Source organism: Oxyura jamaicensis, chromosome Z (genome assembly GCF_011077185.1).
Source record: "Oxyura jamaicensis isolate SHBP4307 breed ruddy duck chromosome Z, BPBGC_Ojam_1.0, whole genome shotgun sequence".
Taxonomy (NCBI): domain Eukaryota; kingdom Metazoa; phylum Chordata; class Aves; order Anseriformes; family Anatidae; genus Oxyura; species Oxyura jamaicensis.
The window spans coordinates 61,514,337-61,533,421 of NC_048926.1; the positions used below are offsets into that span (position 1 = coordinate 61,514,337).

The window sequence follows — 19,085 nt, forward strand, 5'->3', positions numbered from 1 at the left end:
AGTTCTCCGTAATAATGCCTTGTAGGCACTTCCTTGCTAGCCTGCAAGTGCTGGAAGTAGCCTGCCTTAGCCCTATCATTGATTTTGCTATCCCTGCCTGCCACATCACCCTGTGCCCCTTGTTCAGCAGCCCTGTGTGTCACACAGGGCCACTGGGTGTCCTCTCTCTCTCCCTAGTTTATTGCCCTCCTTATGAGATCAGCCATCCTATTGGCAACAATGTCCCTGCCCCACTTAGAGAGGTGTACCCCATCTCTCCCAAGCAGACACTGATCATCAAACAGGGTCCCATGGTCACAGAACCTCAAACCCTGTTGCCCACACCAGTTCCACAGCCAATTTTTGACCTCTCCTATCAGAGCTCTCTTTCTCACATCCTTTCCTCTTTCCTCTCATCATCAGGACTGAGGAGGTCAGCACCATCTGAGTCCCCATGCCCTTGACTACTGCCCCCAGGGCTCTGTAGTCCCATTTGATACAGCCCAGATTTCCCCTAGCAGTATCATTTACAGTCATGTGGAGTAAGAGCAGAAGGTAGTAGTCAGAGAGCTGGACCAGCATCCTTCCTCTGCATCCCTGGCAGGCAGCAAACCTTCCTAATCAATAAATCAGGCAGGTTGACAGGCGAGTGTCTCTGTCCCCTGCAGCAGGGGACACCCATTACAGTGACTCACCACTATTTCGAGGCTAACAAGTGTGGTTTAGCTGAACTTGATTCATTGCTAGTAACCTAGTCTCCAGGTAAAATGGTCATACTGTAATTTAATCTATTTATTTATTTATGATCATAAAGGGCTTAATTTTCCTTAATGAAATCATAAAACACATTTGGAAGGGTTCTCAGGCAGCCATGTAGTCCAGCCTTCTACTCAGTGTAGGTATAATGTGAAAGCTAGACTATGGCGTTCAGGGTTTGGTCTGAACATCTTCAAGGATAGGAATTCTGCAGCTTCCTTGGCCAGGCTGTTGCTGTGTTTGACTGCACTCACAAAAAAGACTTTTTTCCTTACGGTTGAAACTGAAATTTCCCTTGATGCAACTTGTAGCTGCTTCATCTTGTCCTTTGTCCTGGTCCTCTGGAAAAGGAAATCTGAGGAGGGTCTGGTTCTTCTTACCCTCCAGACAGACAGCATTAGATATCCCCATGTAGCCTTCACTTCTGAGACATAGCACAACAGTCCCAGATTGTGAGCCTCTCCTCCTATGCCATGTGTCCCAGTTCCCCCACTGCCACCCCATCCTTCGTTGTCTGCATTATCCATCTGATTTGTCTGGACTTCTATAGAGAATGTCTTCTATGTTAGACAAGCATTGTCAATGCACTACAGTGTGTTGAGGAAATTCCTTTTAACGGTTATGTGCTTAACTGTTTTGTTTATGATAGGTTAATTGTTATGGAGCAAGAGCAAAATGGGTGGCTACAAGAAGCAGGCTGGAAAGGCAAAAGGAAATAAAGGTAGAGCACTGTGCCAATGCTCTTCCAACACAATTTGGAGTACAGAAAATATTGGGTAGTATTCTTTCTTGTTCCCAGGAAAGCCTGAAACTAAGAAGAATACTGCAACGTGAAGGAGCAAACCTAGAGAAGAAGGAGGATTGTATGACCTGTCCAAGGAGCTTCTGCTGGAGAAACACAAATGCAGCAGGACCGTCCTGTGGAGGTCCAAAAGACAAGTGGTTTCCTATCCTGCAAGTTTTGAAACTGATAGTGTGCAAGATGTGTCCTCAGACAGAACCAGAACACATGCAGTAGTAGCCAGTTTCTACAGGCTACTGTGCCTCTCACTGTAATTACCACAACATAGCGAAGACAGGCATCTAGAGTCACAGGCTACTGGACACAGCAGAGCTGGGCAAAGATTTGCACAATTAAGCCTAGTCCAGGCAGGCAGGCTGCATACTCTGTCCCTGAGAGGGTTGCATTTTAAGAGGAAGTGAATAAGAATGGCATGTAGCAGGGTTATTTCTGTTCTATTGTTCTCCTCCATTCTTCATTTTTCTTTTTCTGCATACTACTTTTTTTTTCTACCTTTACTTCCCCATTAGTACAAATGGATGTCTTCTCCAGTTTGGTGTTTTAAGTTAAGTCTGATTTGAGGATCAGAATGACCCAGATGTGCTCACTGATTCTTTATCTGCTTTCCCATCTACGTAGTTCCTCATCCTGAACTGTGGTCCACTCCTGTCATCCATCCACAGTTAAAGGTTAAGCTCCGGCTTTAGCACAGGTGCATACTTCATCTAACAATCTGCCTAAATTGGATTTTGAGGGGATTATCATGCCCAAGGGATGTGTAAATTGTTATGTGGATCAGCTGGGTAAGCCTGTTTGAGTTCAGTGTTGCCTTAAGTAAGGCATGCCCTGTAGCATATGCTGTGCTTCACTGCAGCCTTGTTTTGTCTGTATAACAATGTAGATATTATTGCCATTAAATTAATTATTACCTGCAAACTCTCAAACCAGGAAATTACTTGAGTAAAAAACCATAATGTCAGCAAAAGCTTAAACGCAGATTTTCTGTGTGGGATTACCACAGCTCTTCGTACATACTGTAACCATGTGATCACAGACTTTTCTTTTTTCACGGACTGCCTACCTCCTCTGCAGCATTCAGAGAATTCCACCAGTGCTTAGTTACTACAGTTCATTCAAATCTTCTGCCAAATGCATCTTATAATTTCTTGTGCTTCACTACATGTGTGGTCTTTCCTATAGTGTGTCTCCCTAAAAACAAACTTTCCTTAAACAGGAATCTGAGACATACGTGAATTCAGGCTTAAATCTTCACTAACTTTGCATGGGTGATTTGTTATATGTAAATTCATCTTCAAATTCTTTTAAGTATTTATGTTTCTTTCTCACTATGGTTTATAAAGCACTGGCTGATTTCTGTCACCCATCTGAGCTGGATGCCTGTGCGTGTTCTCCCTCTCAGCTCGTTTCCCTTGTAATACACAAACTAATTAAGGAAGAATTTCTTCACTCAGAGCGTGGTAAGGCATGGGAGCAGGTTGCCCAGAGAAGCTGTGGATGCCCCATCCCTGGAGGTGTTCAAGGCCAGGGGACAATGGGGGCTTTGAGAAACCTGGTTTAGTGGGAGGTCTCCCTGCCCATTGCAGGGGGCTGGAACTGGATGGTCTTGAAGGTCCCTTCCAACCCAAACCAGTCTGTGATAACTGAGCAGAACAGGGAAGTAGCGCTTGAATCTTCTCTGTGTAATTTTTATGCAAATTCAACCCCAAATTTGAATTTAGAGCAGCTGGTAGTGCTGAATTCACTTAAGCTCACATTTCTTACAAGGACTACGTTAGTGCTTTTCAGCCCCGCTGCTACCTCTGTTAGCCGGCCTTTGTTGGAGATTTTACTGTAAGAACCAAGCATTTATTGGAGGGCTGTGTAGCAAGAACTCCTGTTTCTGATGACCTGGGCAAGCCTCATCCGTGGTCATTTGCAGACTCTCCACACGCTGCCTGAGTCTTCATTCTACTTAATGAGCTGCAAATGCATGTTATGGAGCTCTGTGTTTGGCTGGCTCTTAGCTTCTGAGAGTTTCCTCCTATTCAACACAATTCTGTCTTCCACCTCGGTCAGCCTCTCCAAGTATGACTTTCTCCACCCTCAGCTGTAGCTTTTCCTCTGCAGTCTAGATCCTTTTCTAAGACTTCTTTCTCACGGTACGCTTTTTTTTTTTTTTTTTTTTTTTTAATATTTTCTTACCTCCTTCCGTTGTCCCAGTGCAAACAGACAACTAACATTAATTTCCAAACTTTTTATTGTTGCCTTTCTGACTGAGTGCCAGGGCTGTCTGATAAGCAAATACTAAAAACCTGTTTGACTACATTACTTGATGATTGTACAGGATGGTTGGTGCTGTGCGTACTAGGGAAAAGTTCTTCATGCTATGTGTCGCCATCCTTGTATCCCAATTGTGCTTTCAGCTTGACAAGAGGCATTGTCAACTCTGCCCTCAATAAGTCTCTGCGTGCACCTTCCCAGGATGTGTCGATATGTGGACTTATCTTTGGGGAAATGCTATAACCTGGATGTGTCAGCTTTAACTAAACTTGCTTTGCATGAGCTTATGGGAGGAAGGAGTACGTGCTATTTTAGCAAAGAAAGGGTTGAGCCATGAATTTCCTCTACGTGAGGAAAAAATGATTTGCAGCTCCAAATCCCACATAACAAGAATTTTCTTAATTTTCTGCTATGGCTAACTAAATGCCTTAACGTTTCAAAAGTGCAGCAAGCAGTCTGCAAATGTCTCTCTCCTGCTCTCCTGTCCTGGGGGCTTGGCAACATAATGTCTAAGGCTTCATTAAGTTCTTCAGTTTCTCATGCGTTAAGCAATTAATTATCTAAGGGTGTTTCATAAGGTCTGTAACAGTACACACATTTAGTGTATCATTGTATCTTTCCCCCCACCCCCCAAACTGTGAATGGGCTAAGAATAGCTTAGCTGACATAAGGTGTCAACCTACGTTTGCTAAAACACCTTTCTCTCTCTGTATCAGTTGACAGGATTCTTGGTACCATGTCAGCATGGGAAAGAAAGAAAGAAAAAATCTAGCAGAGCAGAGAAAAACACTAGCAGGAAGATTTTCGCTGATCCCTGCTTCACAACAGACGCCTCCTAGAAACTGGCTGGATATTTCCCTTCTACCCTTCAGGATGTGGGGGTTTCAGGAAAAGAGATTGCTTCTTAGCCCTCCAGGGAAAGTGATCTCGAGTTGTAGCCTTCTGCACATAAAGAGCACTTCTAAGTGCAACGATTTCTGTAGGAAAAGCTTTAAATTTTGGTGTTATATATATGTCTCCAGCAATGACAAGCAATAAAGAAGGAAAATGGGCAAAGAAGATAAGAGAAAGGTGGGGACGAGGAAATGGATTCCAGCTGAGTGATTCTGAGCTGTGCAATTTTGGTATCTTGATATCATAGTCCTCTCACTGGCTGGTAGGAATGATGGAATTACCGCCATCAAGTGACTTCTTACTGATAGGTGATGAGCTGCTTTGGTTCCAGATAAATGCTGCTTGCTTGGAAGTATAGTTGAGGCCTTTGCTCTCCAGCTTACAGACGGTATTTTGCATTTATCAATTAGCAAAAGCAAGTACCTGGGAAGTCAGTACCCTGAAAGTGATGCAGGTCATGTATCTTTACAGACCCTGTGTATCTACCCCTTCTGGTAGAAGCTGAACTCACTAGAACCCTGAGCAATGGGATTTTCCAGTTTGCACTCAGAGCCTTCCACCTGTCTCTCTGTTTAGCCATATCAAGAGCCGTTCCTTCCTCATCCAAACTACTTCTGTGTGTGAAGATTGATGCAAGCCACCCATCATCTCAAATATCACAACAAAAAAGGTACTGGGGCAAATGTCGTTGTCAAATACCATTGTGCAGAGTTTGCTGAAGAGAGGTGCCAACATATGTAAATCTGCTGCTTCTACCAAGATGGTGCTCCAAAATTGTCTTATAATACATGCCTCTTCCAGAGCCACCATGGTGTATGGTGTCTTTGTTTCTTAACTTTAGCCAGGAGGCAAATTATATACTTACCACTTTCCTTCCCTAGCAGTTGAAAATGAGTTGTGAATATGCTTCTTGTGTCCTTGGGGTATCACTGACCTGGTATCTTTATTAGTGCCTTTCTTTATTCAAATGCCCTTGTAAGCATGTTGAGTTTGTTTTGAAGTGCTTAATTGCGTAGCACAGCCAGAGCCCAAAATCATGGCATTTTTCTAGAAGCCTTTGTTTCTTTGCTTGCCTAGTTTTCTTCTAAAAAGGTTGAAATTTGAACTAGGGAGTTGAACGGGCTAAAAACCTGCTGGCACGCCAGAGGTAGAACAGCAGGGGGAAGCATGACAAGCTTTCAGCAAGTTACATCGCAGGAATTCATTCCAATTAACCTACTCAAGGCCGGTGCAACTATCATCCCATCACCCTCATGCTCACCCATTCTTAACCTCCCTACTCCGCGGATACTGACATAGCTGATCCTGCTCATCCACCCATCTAGAGCAGAAAACCGCTCACCGTTTTATACTCTCACTGGCTGAGAGCTTTCCACCTGTTTAGTCCCCGGTGCGGAGAAGGATGGGAATGCAGCAACGTGACGGTTAGATTACGGTCTGAGGGAGCTCTGGCACCCCGGCGGAGCCAAACACCTCCCCAGCGCTGACTGAAACCCGCGGCGGGACGAGCAGCGGGCGCCCCCGGGCGGCTGCAGCCGCCGCAGAGAGCCCTTCACACGCGTTTGGTGCCCGAGCACGGCCCCCAGGAGCTCGGAGCGCTCCGAGTCGCAGCGCCTCACGCGGAGGCGGGCCGTTTAACGGCCGGGCGCGGAGGCGGCCGCCCCCCGCCCCCAAGATGGCGGCGGCCGCCCGTCCCCTCAGCGGCGCCCCATTGGCCTCTCCCCACGATCACCCGAGGGCCGCGCTCCGCTCCGCGCCGCTCCCTCCCATTGGCCGCCCGCGCCGCTGCGCGCCGCCGATTGGCGGAGGGAGCCGCCGCTCACTACCGGCCCCGCCCCTCCCCGTCCGCCGGGCTGGCGGCCAGCAGCCCCGCCTCCCGCCGCCGCTGCTGCTGCTGCCGCCGCCGCCGCCGAGCCGCGTCCGGGCCCCGCCGCGCCGGGATGAGCCGCGCTCCGCCATGGAGACCAAACGGGCCGAGATCCCCAGCAGCGTCCTGGACGATCTGTGCAGGTGCGGGGCTCCGCCGGCAGGGCGCCAGCCTCGCCCCCCCGCCGTCCCGTGGTGCTGCGGGCGCGCGTCGGCCGGTGGGCGGGGGGGGGGGGGGGGGGGGGGGGGGGGGGGTGGAGGCGGAGCGGCCGCTGACGGAGCGGCCCCGGCCCCAACGGTCGGGGGGGGGGCGGCGCCCCCCTCACGGTCGGGGCGTTCGGCGCCCGTGGGGGCTCTCTTCGGGGTGGGCGGGGAGCTTTATTTTTATTTTTATTTATTTATTTTTATTTTCCTCGTGATCTCAGCTTGTGGTCGTCTGAGGGCTTTTGAAGCCACGGGGCCGTCCTCAGGATGTGGCGCCCGAAAGTGGATGTAATGCTTCGTGACTGAAAACCGCCCCAAAAGTCTGAGCTGCTTACGTGCAATAGGAAAAGATCGCTAGAGACAAAGCGTAGTCGCTTGCCCGGAATTGGTGTTCTCGAGTGAGTGAAAACACTGCGGAGCAGCAGCACCGCAGGAAGCTGGAACTGCTCTGCTCACCCCACCACCTATCTAACGTGAGGGCCAGAGCAGGCGGTACGCCAGTAAACTCTCAGTTCTTTAAGTTCGGCGTTTGATGCTTCTTATACTTCCGTTTGTCTGCTCTGAGCGCCCTACACAGTGCTGGGGCTCTTCCTTTAGATGTCTGCTCACACATGAAGAGGGGTTTAAGGCTTTTTCAGAAAGTCTGGAGGGGAACTAAAATCCTCACAGAACTGAAATAGGCAGCCTGTTAGTGCAAGTCCTGTGGGGTGACTAGTAGAAGGTCACACAAGTAATCAGGTCTTACATTGTTATGAGGTGAGCCACGCTCTCTTAGCTTGTTCCAAGCTGCTCTTGTCTTCTGTATTTGAAATGGTGTCTTTCCGTGTAATTGTACAAATTCAGTAATGTGGTTTTCTTTATTTATTTTATTTTTAAAGTCTCAGAGCAGTAGACTTGTAGTTACCACCTGTCCTGTTCTTCATCTTTTCCTCATGTTTTTTTTTTTGACTCACATTAGTGCCAATGGATCAGCCCTCAAATATATTGCCTTGTGTGGGGCACCGACAGAACAACTGAAAGGAGCAGAGGGGCCAGACTTTGAGTCTGTGGGAAAGAGAAAGAATTTCGCCGTGCACAAAAAGAAATGACAGGGCCCGATAGGCCTTGGCTCAAGGGAGGTTAAATTTTAAGCAAGTGGAAGATCAGTCAGCACTGCTGTGCTTCAGGTGGTTGGCTATAAATGGGTTATTAAAATATGTATCGCTTCATACATTCTTCTGTCTTCACATGATATTGTCAGAAATTTTGAAAGAGCAAATTTTTATACTCAGTTACTAGGCTTATTGAGAAGAGTGCTTACAGAGAAGAAAATTTCTAGCCCAACCTATACCCTATACTGTATAGTTTATTCTTGTACTATATAACTTCTTTAATTCTATCAGCAAATAACACTTTGCTACTTAAGTAATTGTGATAATTTCAATATAATAGGTTTGGAAGCTCACAGGGCCTATAGGACCTATCTATTACATTTTTACATGAACTGTAGCAGTGTAAACAGCAAATGTAAGTACTGTTGGTGAACTTTTAGGAAGGAGATGCCAAGCACTTACATTACTCCTACTAAGCTTAAAAGTGACAAAAAACAGGCTTCCAAGTCATGCTTGCTGAATAGTTGAGGGTTTAGTTTTTGTTGTTGTTGTTTTTTAAGTTTGAAAACCAAAATATTAAATTGAAACTTAGATGTCCACAGAACATAACTATTGTCTTTTTTTTTTTTTTTTTTTTTTTTTCTCGAGTATTAGAGAATCTTTTAGACTTTACCACTTCGGTTTTGGACAGGTTTATTATTGTTATGAGTATGATGATTATTTTTATTTTGCTGTGAAAAAAAAGTCTGGATCCTCTGTCGAAAACTCTATTTGTTAAATGTGTGTGTATATGGGAGACACAATCACCAGATACTTCTGACTGCATCTGCTATTTAACCTGCTTGATATTTAGTACATTTCCTTATGACAGAGGGACCAATTGTGAGCTGGAGTTAATGCAGTTAACATACAAAGTGATGAATTAAAATATGTTTGAATTTTCCTTTAAGCTGAATCACTTTCTTTAGAAGCCACAGAGAGGCTACTCGTGGCTACAGAGGTTCGTGCTAGGTCTGCAGATCACTTTTCAGCTGTTCCACCTAGTTCAGCCAATTAGTCTAACTAGTAATTCAGCCGTTCAGAGCAGCTACAGCTGTTTTAATGCCTGCAGGTAATCCTCTTGACGGTTCACGGCTCCAAAGGCATACAAAGGTGCCTTACCTGGTATCTTCATTTTGTATGACTTGAGGCAAGGGTGTGGTGCGTTAATTAGTTTGCTAGATAGTTTGGGGAAAAAAAAAAAGGTACTGCTGGGTAACCTTTGCCATATGAATTATTTTATTTTTGCCATTGTGGTTTAAAGCTTCTCAGTTCTTATGTAATGTGCAGGATGATGGGATTTCTTCTTGCAGTAACCAGTTTTGATCTTGCTGCCGAATACCATTCAATTGTATGGTTAATTGGGCTAAGTATCCGCATTTCTGTTGTCTGCCTGCACTTGAAGTAACTCAGGTTTGAGATGGGTAAACTTTGAGATACGTCTGTGTTATGTTCTTAGGTAGGACTTGTGACAATGTTACAACTGGGTTAGTCTGTTCAAAAAGTTTGCCTTGCAGTGTTTGTGCAGTGGTGTATTTTGGTGAGGGTAAAGTTGGCAGTTTAGTAGCAACTGTAGTATTCATCAAAAAACAAACCCCAACAACTACAACAACAAAAAGCCACAGGTTTTTCCAACTGTCGAAAATAACAATTAGGCTTCCAAATTCAGCTTGGGGGGGGGGAGGGGAGGGAGCGCTGCTTGTGGATTGAGTATAGGTGATAATGGTGGTGGTGATTATTATTAAACGCTTTCCTTGCAAAACTATTCTCCTAAGGGTGACAAAATAAGATTAAAAACAGTAGTCTAATGCATTTGCCCTGAACATTTCTTCTCAAGCTACCTAACAGCTTTTCCCTGCTACTAAACTAAGATAAAAAAATTAAACACAATTCTTGTTCAGAGTGTTGTTACTTGGCAGCATGTGGAGGCAAGTTGAAAGCTAAAGCCAGGTACATAATGTCTTTAAGCCTTTGTTGAGTTCTCAGGCTGTTTTGGAATTACAGAATGCTAGGTTACAATTTATTCTAGTTCTGGTAAGTTTAATGTGTGTTTATACTTCAATAACAGGGCTGTTCTGACCTGTTTTTTAATGTCACAGGTGTCCACATTATTTTTCATCATGCTGCCTTGTGCTGCTGAGTTGTACCTCCTAAGTAATGAGGTACAGCGTCTTCATATAGGGTCTGGGACTTGATGCTCTCTTTTGCTTTAAGCACTCCTGCATTTGTGCCTCCTCTCCCCACCCCGAACAATGCATGGGGATGGGGAATGGGTCTCGAGGTCAGTCCATCCCAGCTCCTCTCTGCTGCTCCGTCCACCTCTGCTTTGGGTCCTTCCCGCAGGCTGCAACCCCTAAGGAAGCATCCTGTCGCTCTGCCAGCAAGCTGCAGTGTGGGCACCTGCCCTGACCTCTGCCTCCTTCACTCTGAACTTGTAGTGTGTGCTGCTCTTTCAGACTTGTTTTCTCCTCTCCTCCTCTGCCTGTCCAGCATTCCCCCCCCTTTCTTAAACCCATTTCCCAAGGCTGTGCCCTGCGGTGAGGCCGCTGGAGCCGTCTGGAACCAGCTGTGTCTGGCATGGGGCAGTGCCCCATGACACTTAGAAGTGCCTGTTGTTAGACTTCACTTACTCTAGAAAAGTTAGCTTTCTGATTTGTAAGTAGTATTATTAATTGTTTTTGCTGTTATTACTAGGGATGATGTTCTTAATTCCTTTTGGTTATTACTTTTGTGTATTGTATATTCAGACTAATGTTAGCTGCAGTGTAGGGGTAAGAAAGCATCTGCTAGTTATAATGTAAAATAGGCTTTTTTTTTTTTTAAAAACAAAACAAAACAAAACAAAAAAAAAAACTTTGAACTACCACAGCTTTATATGTAAGGAATGTTTTCAGCAGTAATAGAGCCTTCAAGAAGGGAGCAGTGTGGGTGTTATTTACAAAACAAAAATTGCCAAGGAGGAAAATAGTCTTGTTGAAGTGAATAAGGCTATTTATGTAAGAGTATCTGGTCAAGCACCTTTTTCAATGCAAAGGATAATGAGCAAAAGAGGAATTCATAAACAAAGCATACTGGGACACAAACCAGACAGACTGATAAGAGGGGCAGCAATGAGAACCAGACCTGATCAGGCTCACAAACTGATGAAGGCATGAGAAAGTGAGAATGTTTATTCTAGTGAGGTCGTCTGACTGGGAACCTTGTCAGTCGGGAAAGAAGGGGAAAAGGGGGAAACCAAGAACAAAAATATACAGAGACACAGACTATCTTTCTAGGATAAGAAAAAAGGAGACGGTGGTGACAAGAAACAAATCCCTTGGTTGCTGCGGCTGACAGGCTGTTGAGAAACTACAGGCCCTGCTTCGAGGAAGATCAGCCTGAACCTCATGGCTGATAAGGCTGATGGAGCCATACAGACCCTATGTGCAAAGTGTGGGTGGGCAGAAGGGAGTGTGAAACAGGGCCATCAGTACGATTGTGTGGCAGAGCCCTGTGCCTGATCACTGCAGTCTGTCCTGTCTGCTGGTGTCTCACTCAGTCATTCCTTTGCAGTCTGCACGCTCTCACCGTGCCACGGGTGGGTGTCCTTCAAGTGCCAGCCACTGGTGAGGTGAGGAGAGGGAGTGAGGGTCCTGGCATCAGTGTCGGGAGGGCCCATTGCTGTCTGGGCCTCAAGAGTGCCCTGCAGGCTGTGGGACTGGAGTGTGGCCGCTGGGCAGGCTGCTTGAGAGAGCTGGGTGTAAGTGGCTAGGGTCCCTGCTTCCAGCCACCAGGGCTGGAACAGCACATCTTCCCAGTAGCGGTACTGGGGTGGGGGTTGAGCATCTGTGTCGTCCCCAGACGTGATGTGTGTGTGAGTTCACTAGCAAACTTCACATGGGAGCAGCAGGTGGGCAAGGGGCAGGGATGCTGGGCGGGCAGAGGGGCTGTGTTAGGCGGTGGGGGTGGATGTGCAATGTGTGTGTCCTGCTGGCCTGGGGATGTCACCTGTGTGCTGTACCAGGGCCTGCTGGCTCTGCCAGCCCCAAGCCAGGAGGAGATGGTGCTGTGCCTCTCAGGGGTGGGGTCCTGTCCTTTAGGGGCAGGGTCCTGTTGCAGGTGCGCTGTCTGGGGCTGACTGTGTGGCTGGCCATCTCGTGGTCTCTGGGATGGGTGCTTGGCCTCACTAGTGGCTGAGCCTGTAAACAGGATAGGGCAGTTGAGGCCCTGGGCTCTGGGCTGGGCAGGAGGGCATTAAAACAGCTCTGTCAAATGGTTTCAGTCTGGTGGGTGACCATAAATCTCCAAAAGGAAAATTTTTTTATTCTTAATCTTACAATTGATAAAGTTTCTGTGTAAGTAAAACGAGCTATCACAGAGTATTGCTACTCATCTGTACATCTCTGGAACTTTGTGTGCCAGTATCTGAGCTGAAACATAAAGCAGACTTGAAGAATAAACTAACTGTCCACTTTCTGTTCCAGATTGAGAAACTGTTGGGACCATACTGAGTTTTAAAATTTGTGTGAATTAATAGTTTACTGTGTTTCTCACTGAGAATAGACATCTGTGTTTAACTTGTATCCAGAAGAAATGTGTAGACTTGTTATCAAGAGTTTGCAGATGTTCTTTACTGGACATTTAAAAATGTTTTCATTCTTGTAGCTGTTTACATAGGCTGTCCTTCCCCTCCCTGTTTTCACAATACTTAATTTAGTTAGTTCCTTGTAATTGATTTTTGTAGAAGAACATCAAGATCCATTTTCTTTTTTGACTTTTACAATTTTATTTTCATAAGAAAAAACTTTTGCTGTCCAGACCTCCAGGAAGATCTGTTGCTCTGTGTTAATGGATGAGGAATTCCACTGCTGTAATGCATTTTTGTTTTCAGATTTGTTTAAATCAATAGACTTGGCTAATCATGCCTTTTTTTTTTTAATTTCTTGGCAGTCGATTTATTTTGCACATTCCAAGCGAAGAGAGAGACAATGCAATCAGAGTATGCTTTCAGATTGAACTTGCCCATTGGTTTTACTTGGATTTCTACATGCAAAACACACCAGGATTACCTCAGTGTGGGATAAGAGATTTTGCGAAAGCTGATATCCTTTTCATTACTGTGATTGCTTTCTGTTTCAGTGGTTGAAGTATAACCTGAATATTGTTAATAAAACTTTATACTTGCAGCAGGAAAATGACAGTTCATGTGTTAATGATTAAAAATTACTATTGCTAGGTATGTGATTTTAATCTCTTCATTGCTTTCATAATTTTGTGGCATTCATAAAAGAGTTGTTTCTCATTTGGTTTAAGACTATGGACAACAGGTTATTTCTCTGAGGATTTTTCCTTATGGTTGCAGTTTGACACAGTAGGTGGGCTTAAGAGATGAGATGCTGGAGCTCTTCATGGTGTTTTCTCTCCTTAATTTAATCTCTTTCCAAGGAAATGCTGATGTAAATGTTAAGCTGAAGATGATATGTGTTCCCTGATGGGTAGCTGTATATATTTGTGTTGCGCATAGATGCTGCTAGAAACTGTTCTGTTGGCAGGAGAAAGGACACATGACTGCTAAATTCATATGTTTAACTTCCGCTTTTTTTCTTTGCTCAAAAGGCCTGACAAAACTTAGACAATGTAGTCCTCACTGGGGAAAAGTTCATAAAGTAAATTTAATGCCAGCATCCAGCAATTGTTTTATTGGTAAGCTTTTCTCATTGATGTGGGACTGAGTGCTGCTTCTAACTTTCATATCTCTGGTTTCACTACCCAAAATATTCCTTGTTAGTTTGACAATGAATTTCTACTGTAACAGTGAACTGTAGAAATGTGATCATTGACATTATGCAGTTATTTTTTTAAGTATTTTTTTTTTAGATTATAACTGTTTTCAGATCGGCATAATTTCTCTGGCAATTGTAGGCTGTGCAGGAAAAATACAGTAAGACAGATAATATTTATTCATTATATCTTTCCCTCCCTGGCTTACATTTCCTAAAAAATGTTAGTTCTGCTGCAGCGTCTTATGTTATGTATACTGCTAATGAATGTTTGAATGTTTCTTATTGGTAGTATAATTTTGTATATAATATAGTAACTTTCTCATTTTTTTAAAGCATCTGTAGATTCTCTTTGAAATTTTAGAGTTATAAAAGTTCTGTTCTTACTTTCTTTGTGGTGAGTTTTGATAAAGTGTATTACATTTAGATTTCTGTAACATGATACCATTAAAAATATTTTTTTAAATAGGAAATGCTTAAGAATGGTTTCTGTGCAGTAAGCTAACAAATGATTGTGCAAAAAATTCCTCACTTTAAACAAGAGAGAGAGTATTTTTGTCTGTCCTATTAGTTTCAAAATGTAGAAAAAGACTAACACATTTAAAACGACAATTACATGGATGTCTTTTCTTCAAAATTAGAAGACACTTTCAAACAAGCACCATCTTTTTTTCATCTTTTAATTGGCTTGCACTAGAATTGTCAAATTACTTAATACTTTTTTATCTTTAGAATTTGGTAATGGATTATCCGTGATACTTTTAACTTCCAAGAGATTGCATTTTGAAAGTACTAGGAGGATAGTGCTGCGTGGTTGTTGTAAATACTGAAATGGTTATCTTTTGTATGACTGGAAGTGATTGGTTACTCAAGTTTAGCTTCCTTGACGTGCTTCTGTACTCTTCAATCACTGCCCTTTTTTACTGCCTCAAGGTGAAGATGTACAAAAGGTTTTAGACGAGTGGAAGGAATATAAAATGGGAGTGCCAACTTATGGTGCAATTATTCTTGATGAGACACTTGAAAATGTAAGTATGAAAATAGTTGTGAAGAGCTAGGGGGGAGGATGGCATGTGCTGGCAAAAGTAATCTTTGTAGTTTACATTTTGTAATTTTGTAGTTTACATTTGTCCTCTGGTTAAAAAGAAAAAGTGCACACTTCAGATTCACAAAAAACTAACAGATACTTGTCACTGTGTACAAAAATAGAATATGGGAATAAAACATGGGAGACAGTAAATACTCTTCTGCTTGCTTTGCTATTCAGTTTTGCTTCTTTATTCTGAATTATGTAATCTCATTAAAAAAATAATCTGCAGTTTTTGCTAGAACACAGAAAACCTAATGGGTTCCTCCTCCAGGCTGAAGTCCCTGTTTTGGGGGGTTGGAAGCAGAGGACAGTGAAGGGAAGAGAATTAATAGGAATCCATCAGAACAGTTGGTGTTGACAGATGTCTCTACTGTATTTTGCAGGTTCTTTTGGTTCAGGGCTATTTAGCAAAGTCTGGTTGGGGATTTCCAAAAGGGAAAGTAAATAAAGAAGAGGCTCCTCATGACTGTGCTGCTAGAGAGGTAAGTTAAAAATCAGCTTAAGGGAACCAAACTTTTTTTTTTTTTTTTTTTAAGTTAAATGACGTTTTGCTGAGAGCAGGATATATGTGCTAGATGAAAAGACATTTTACTTAGGTATGTCTTTTATTGAAATCAGGTAAGTAAATTGTCTGTTCTTGTTGGAATCTTCTGCCATAGCTTTTAGTGCTTTTCTGAGTGATCACCAAGGGTGTGATTAAATAGTTTAAAATTAGTGTTTGATGTTTTTAATTGTTTTGTACTAACATGCTACGTTAAATGAATGCTATTTTTAAAGTTCAGTTCTGCACTATTAATTGATTTTTAAGTATTACTTTTGGTGCTTGGAAAATCTGAGGTACTCCATGGCTTTTTGAATATTAAGTTGAGAGGCCACTGCACATACAAGGTGATAGAAGAATGGGAATTTAGCTTGTATGAGAGCTGGGCTGTATAAAGAGACTGAAGAGATGAGCTGGAGGTTGTAGAAGATTATGGAAAAATTGTGAAGAACTTTTATTTGGTGATAGAGGAACAAGCAACAATATTGATATAGGGCAATTAAGTGCTAAAGAAAACAATCTGTGAAGTTTATTGCTGTAGCAGATAGTAAAGCTTCATGTTGAAAATAGTCTGTGAAAGAACAATACTGATATAAACACAATGTTCCTCTAACATAATGCATCTGGAACTTCTGACAAGGAAAACAAAGCTGAGGGAAAATAGCAATAGTTGTGGACTTTTCTTAAATATGCCTCTTGAAGATGCATGAATGTAAAACTCAGCATTTCTGATTTGTTGAGGTTGGTTTCCATACCCCTAAGATATTTAGGATAGACTTGGAAAAGCAAAATAAAGTGTTAGATCTTAACACTACACTTTTATGCAACAGGCGTGTATGAGAATTCCTTTCATGTTAGTACTTCCTTATTTTTCAGTGTAGAGTGTTATTTATATAGTATTGGATGGCTTGCCAAGTGAAATACTTGAGCAGTGGATGCAGTGGGCTGTCACTGCACAGCTCAAAGGATGAGCAGAGACTTAATAAGGTTAAACTAATTATTGAATGCATGTCTTACGCTCCCCTACCACACTGTAAATAGGTGGTTGCTTTTGTGGTGTGATTTTTTTTTCCTTTTTTTTTTTTTTTTGGTCAAAAGGGTTACAACTGAAGGGAAAGGAGAAAATAAAAACATATGGACCACAAACAGTGGACATAGCATTTAAGCGGGCACAGTTATACTGGAAAAAATATTTTGATGTTTTTAATTTGGAGAATGTATTTTAATACGCTAGTGAACAACACTGTTGTTTTGATCTGTTTCCGTGAAGGTAAATTGTCATTATGGAAGAACTTGCAAATTTTTCAAAGCTAACATGTTGCCAGACGTAAGGTCCGTAAAATGTGTGTGTAAATCTTTTATTTTATTTATTTATATATTTTTTCTTGGACTCAGCACAGGTCTAAAACTTTGAACTGCACCTGTATGTGGTCTAATTGAAGAGGTCTTCTCTGGGCAGTGCCTAGACAGTTCAGCTGTATTTCAGAAGGAATAACCACACTATATGGTTAACCATTTAGGCAAAACAAGTTTCTGTGATGAATTGATTTAAATCATCTGGAAGAATCAGTAAGAATCAGGACATTATGCTTGTTATTTTTTGAACTCTGCTGCTCCTAATGCAGTTACATTAAGATTTGCTTGGTTTGCTTTTGATCTTTACGTAAGGGTTTTTAGTACTAATTTGAAGACTGAGTGTCAGTTATTTGCTTTGTATTAAGAACTTGAGACTTTTTTAATATTTGTGCTTAATTTCCTCTATATTTTGAAAAAAAAAATAAATTGAAACCATTTTGCTGATACTGCTATATGCACTTGACCACAAGATATTTTAAGTATTACCTGCTGTAGCTACTTTATGTGGTTATTCCATTTTATCTTTTTGTTTTACATATTCACAGGCAGGACCACAAGCTGTGTAGTTCCTAGTCAACACATCACTGTTTCAGGAAACAGCTAAGTTAATGTAAAGGAGCAGTACACGGCTTTGGAGCTTTAAACTTCACAGTTTAATAGAAAAGGCTTTACTGAAGATGCTGTCCTGCTGTTTAGTTCTAAATCTGGTCTTTAAAAATGTAACTGAGGAGTCCTACCTCTGGATTACTGGCAATGGGGCTTAATAGCCTTTTCCATTTCATACACCTGTGTGGCTCTCCTCTTCAGCTGGCTGATCTCATGAGTAGGTCTGAAAACTCTTTGTGTCTTGCCTTGTGATGGTCATGAAAGGATAGATTTAAATATATGTATTGATATCATTTATGTTTTTCAGGTGTTTGAAGAAACGGGGTTTGACATAAAAGATTATATCTGTAAAGAAGAATACATTGAGCTGCGAATTAATGATCAGTTAGCACGGCTCTACATCATTCCAGGAGTTCCCAAGAACACAAAATTCAACCCCAAAACCAGGAGGGAAATTCGGGTGTGTTATCTTGTTTAGTTTTGCGGGTACCTTATTGTGGAGGTTGGCTCTTAAAGCTAATATTCTGCAAAATAACGAAACTAACAAACGTAATGAATACCTGAAATACTAGTTACAAATAGTGTTTTGTCACTGTAGAATCTTGTCATGTTGTTGCAACTCTAATGGAAAAACTGATTCTTAGCAATCTCTGGCATCTCCATTTTTCATGAAAACAACATTAGTACATACAGTCAAACTGGAATTCCCCCCATCTTCTTTCTTAGGTAGTCTGTGTGCTAATCATTTCATGTTATTCCTACCTTTTTTTTAATATATATAGAATTTTAATAATTCTATAACAAAACCTGAAACTTGTACAGCAAACTTCATTCCCTTGTTTCTGATATTTTTTGAGCTAGTATTGGTAGTCTGGTTTTGATTTTAAATAAAAGCAGCAAGAATACTAGTGGCTTGGAAAATTATTTGAAGCTACTACCATTATTTAACACATTCAGTGTGCAGTGGGTTTTTTGTTTGCTTGTTTTCTGAAATCCATATTCAGAATTTAGTTGTTGGATAATACATTTAATGTTTTAGTTACATCTTGGAATGTGTATGAGGTGTACCATCCATTACTCTGTAGTTGCTGTTAGAAGAACAACTCCATCATTAGTTAACGATTTGTAGAAAAAAACTTGCAGTATAATAATAAGCCTTTCATTGTAATTTTTTAATTAAGCATAGTGAGTTTGAGATGTGTTTGTAATGTATTTTCTGCAGCAACAGCAGTGTTTTTTTTAACTTTATTTTTCATTTTTCTAGAATATTGAGTGGTTTTCCATTGACAAATTGCCATGCCACAGGAATGACATGACCCCCAAGTCCAAGCTAGGTCTGGCACCTAACAAATTTTTTATGGCCATTCCTTTCATCAGGTATGTTCAAGATGAAGCAAATGCTAGGCTGGTGCCTTTCAGAAAACCTTTATTTCTTTAGATTTGTTTTAGTAAATAGATCATGTTGAACTTCTGCTTGCTTACCAGGCCATTGAGGGAATGGATTTCCCGAAGGAACGGAGATTCCTCTGAGAGTGACAATGGTCTTTCATGTACAGCGAGCACACCCTCTAAGCCCAATTTGGAAAAAGCTAGGTAAGAACCAGGTCAGTTTAACACCTCTATATCCTTTCTGTAAAATGTTGGTCATACGAAGCCAATTGTCCTTTCTCTGAATATTTATATTCTAGTAATAGAGTAGGCTAATTTTAAATAAATAATTACAGGTGTATCTTACAGGCCTGTAAACAGGATGAAAACTTAATAATGAGCATCATGATGTGCTTTTTGGAAAATTCTTCAGTGTCATGGAACTGATGGAATTCCTTGAGTCCAGTCTATGGGC

General features: G+C 42.1%; 1 protein-coding gene and 1 long non-coding RNA gene across 3 annotated transcripts in view; both read left to right on the forward strand.

Moving 5' to 3' along the window:
• The first annotated feature begins 1,055 nt into the window (after positions 1-1,055).
• On the forward strand, positions 1,056-2,737 carry LOC118156771. The gene is made up of 2 exons (XR_004746428.1): positions 1,056-1,456; positions 1,535-2,737. It is a non-coding gene; the product is annotated as an uncharacterized LOC118156771 (long non-coding RNA).
• Positions 2,738-6,542: 3,805 nt separating this feature from the next.
• DCP2 (decapping mRNA 2) overlaps positions 6,543-19,085 on the forward strand; it is a 22,044-nt gene continuing 9,501 nt past the window's right edge. For both annotated transcript variants that reach the window (XM_035310947.1, XM_035310948.1), the window contains exons 1-7: positions 6,543-6,700; positions 12,820-12,971; positions 14,550-14,677; positions 15,123-15,221; positions 17,550-17,702; positions 18,507-18,619; positions 18,728-18,835. In XM_035310947.1, the coding sequence (XP_035166838.1) occupies positions 6,648-6,700; positions 12,820-12,971; positions 14,550-14,677; positions 15,123-15,221; positions 17,550-17,702; positions 18,507-18,619; positions 18,728-18,835 (806 nt within the window). In that variant the 5' untranslated portion in view covers positions 6,543-6,647. The remainder of the gene's footprint in view (positions 6,701-12,819; positions 12,972-14,549; positions 14,678-15,122; positions 15,222-17,549; positions 17,703-18,506; positions 18,620-18,727; positions 18,836-19,085) is intronic.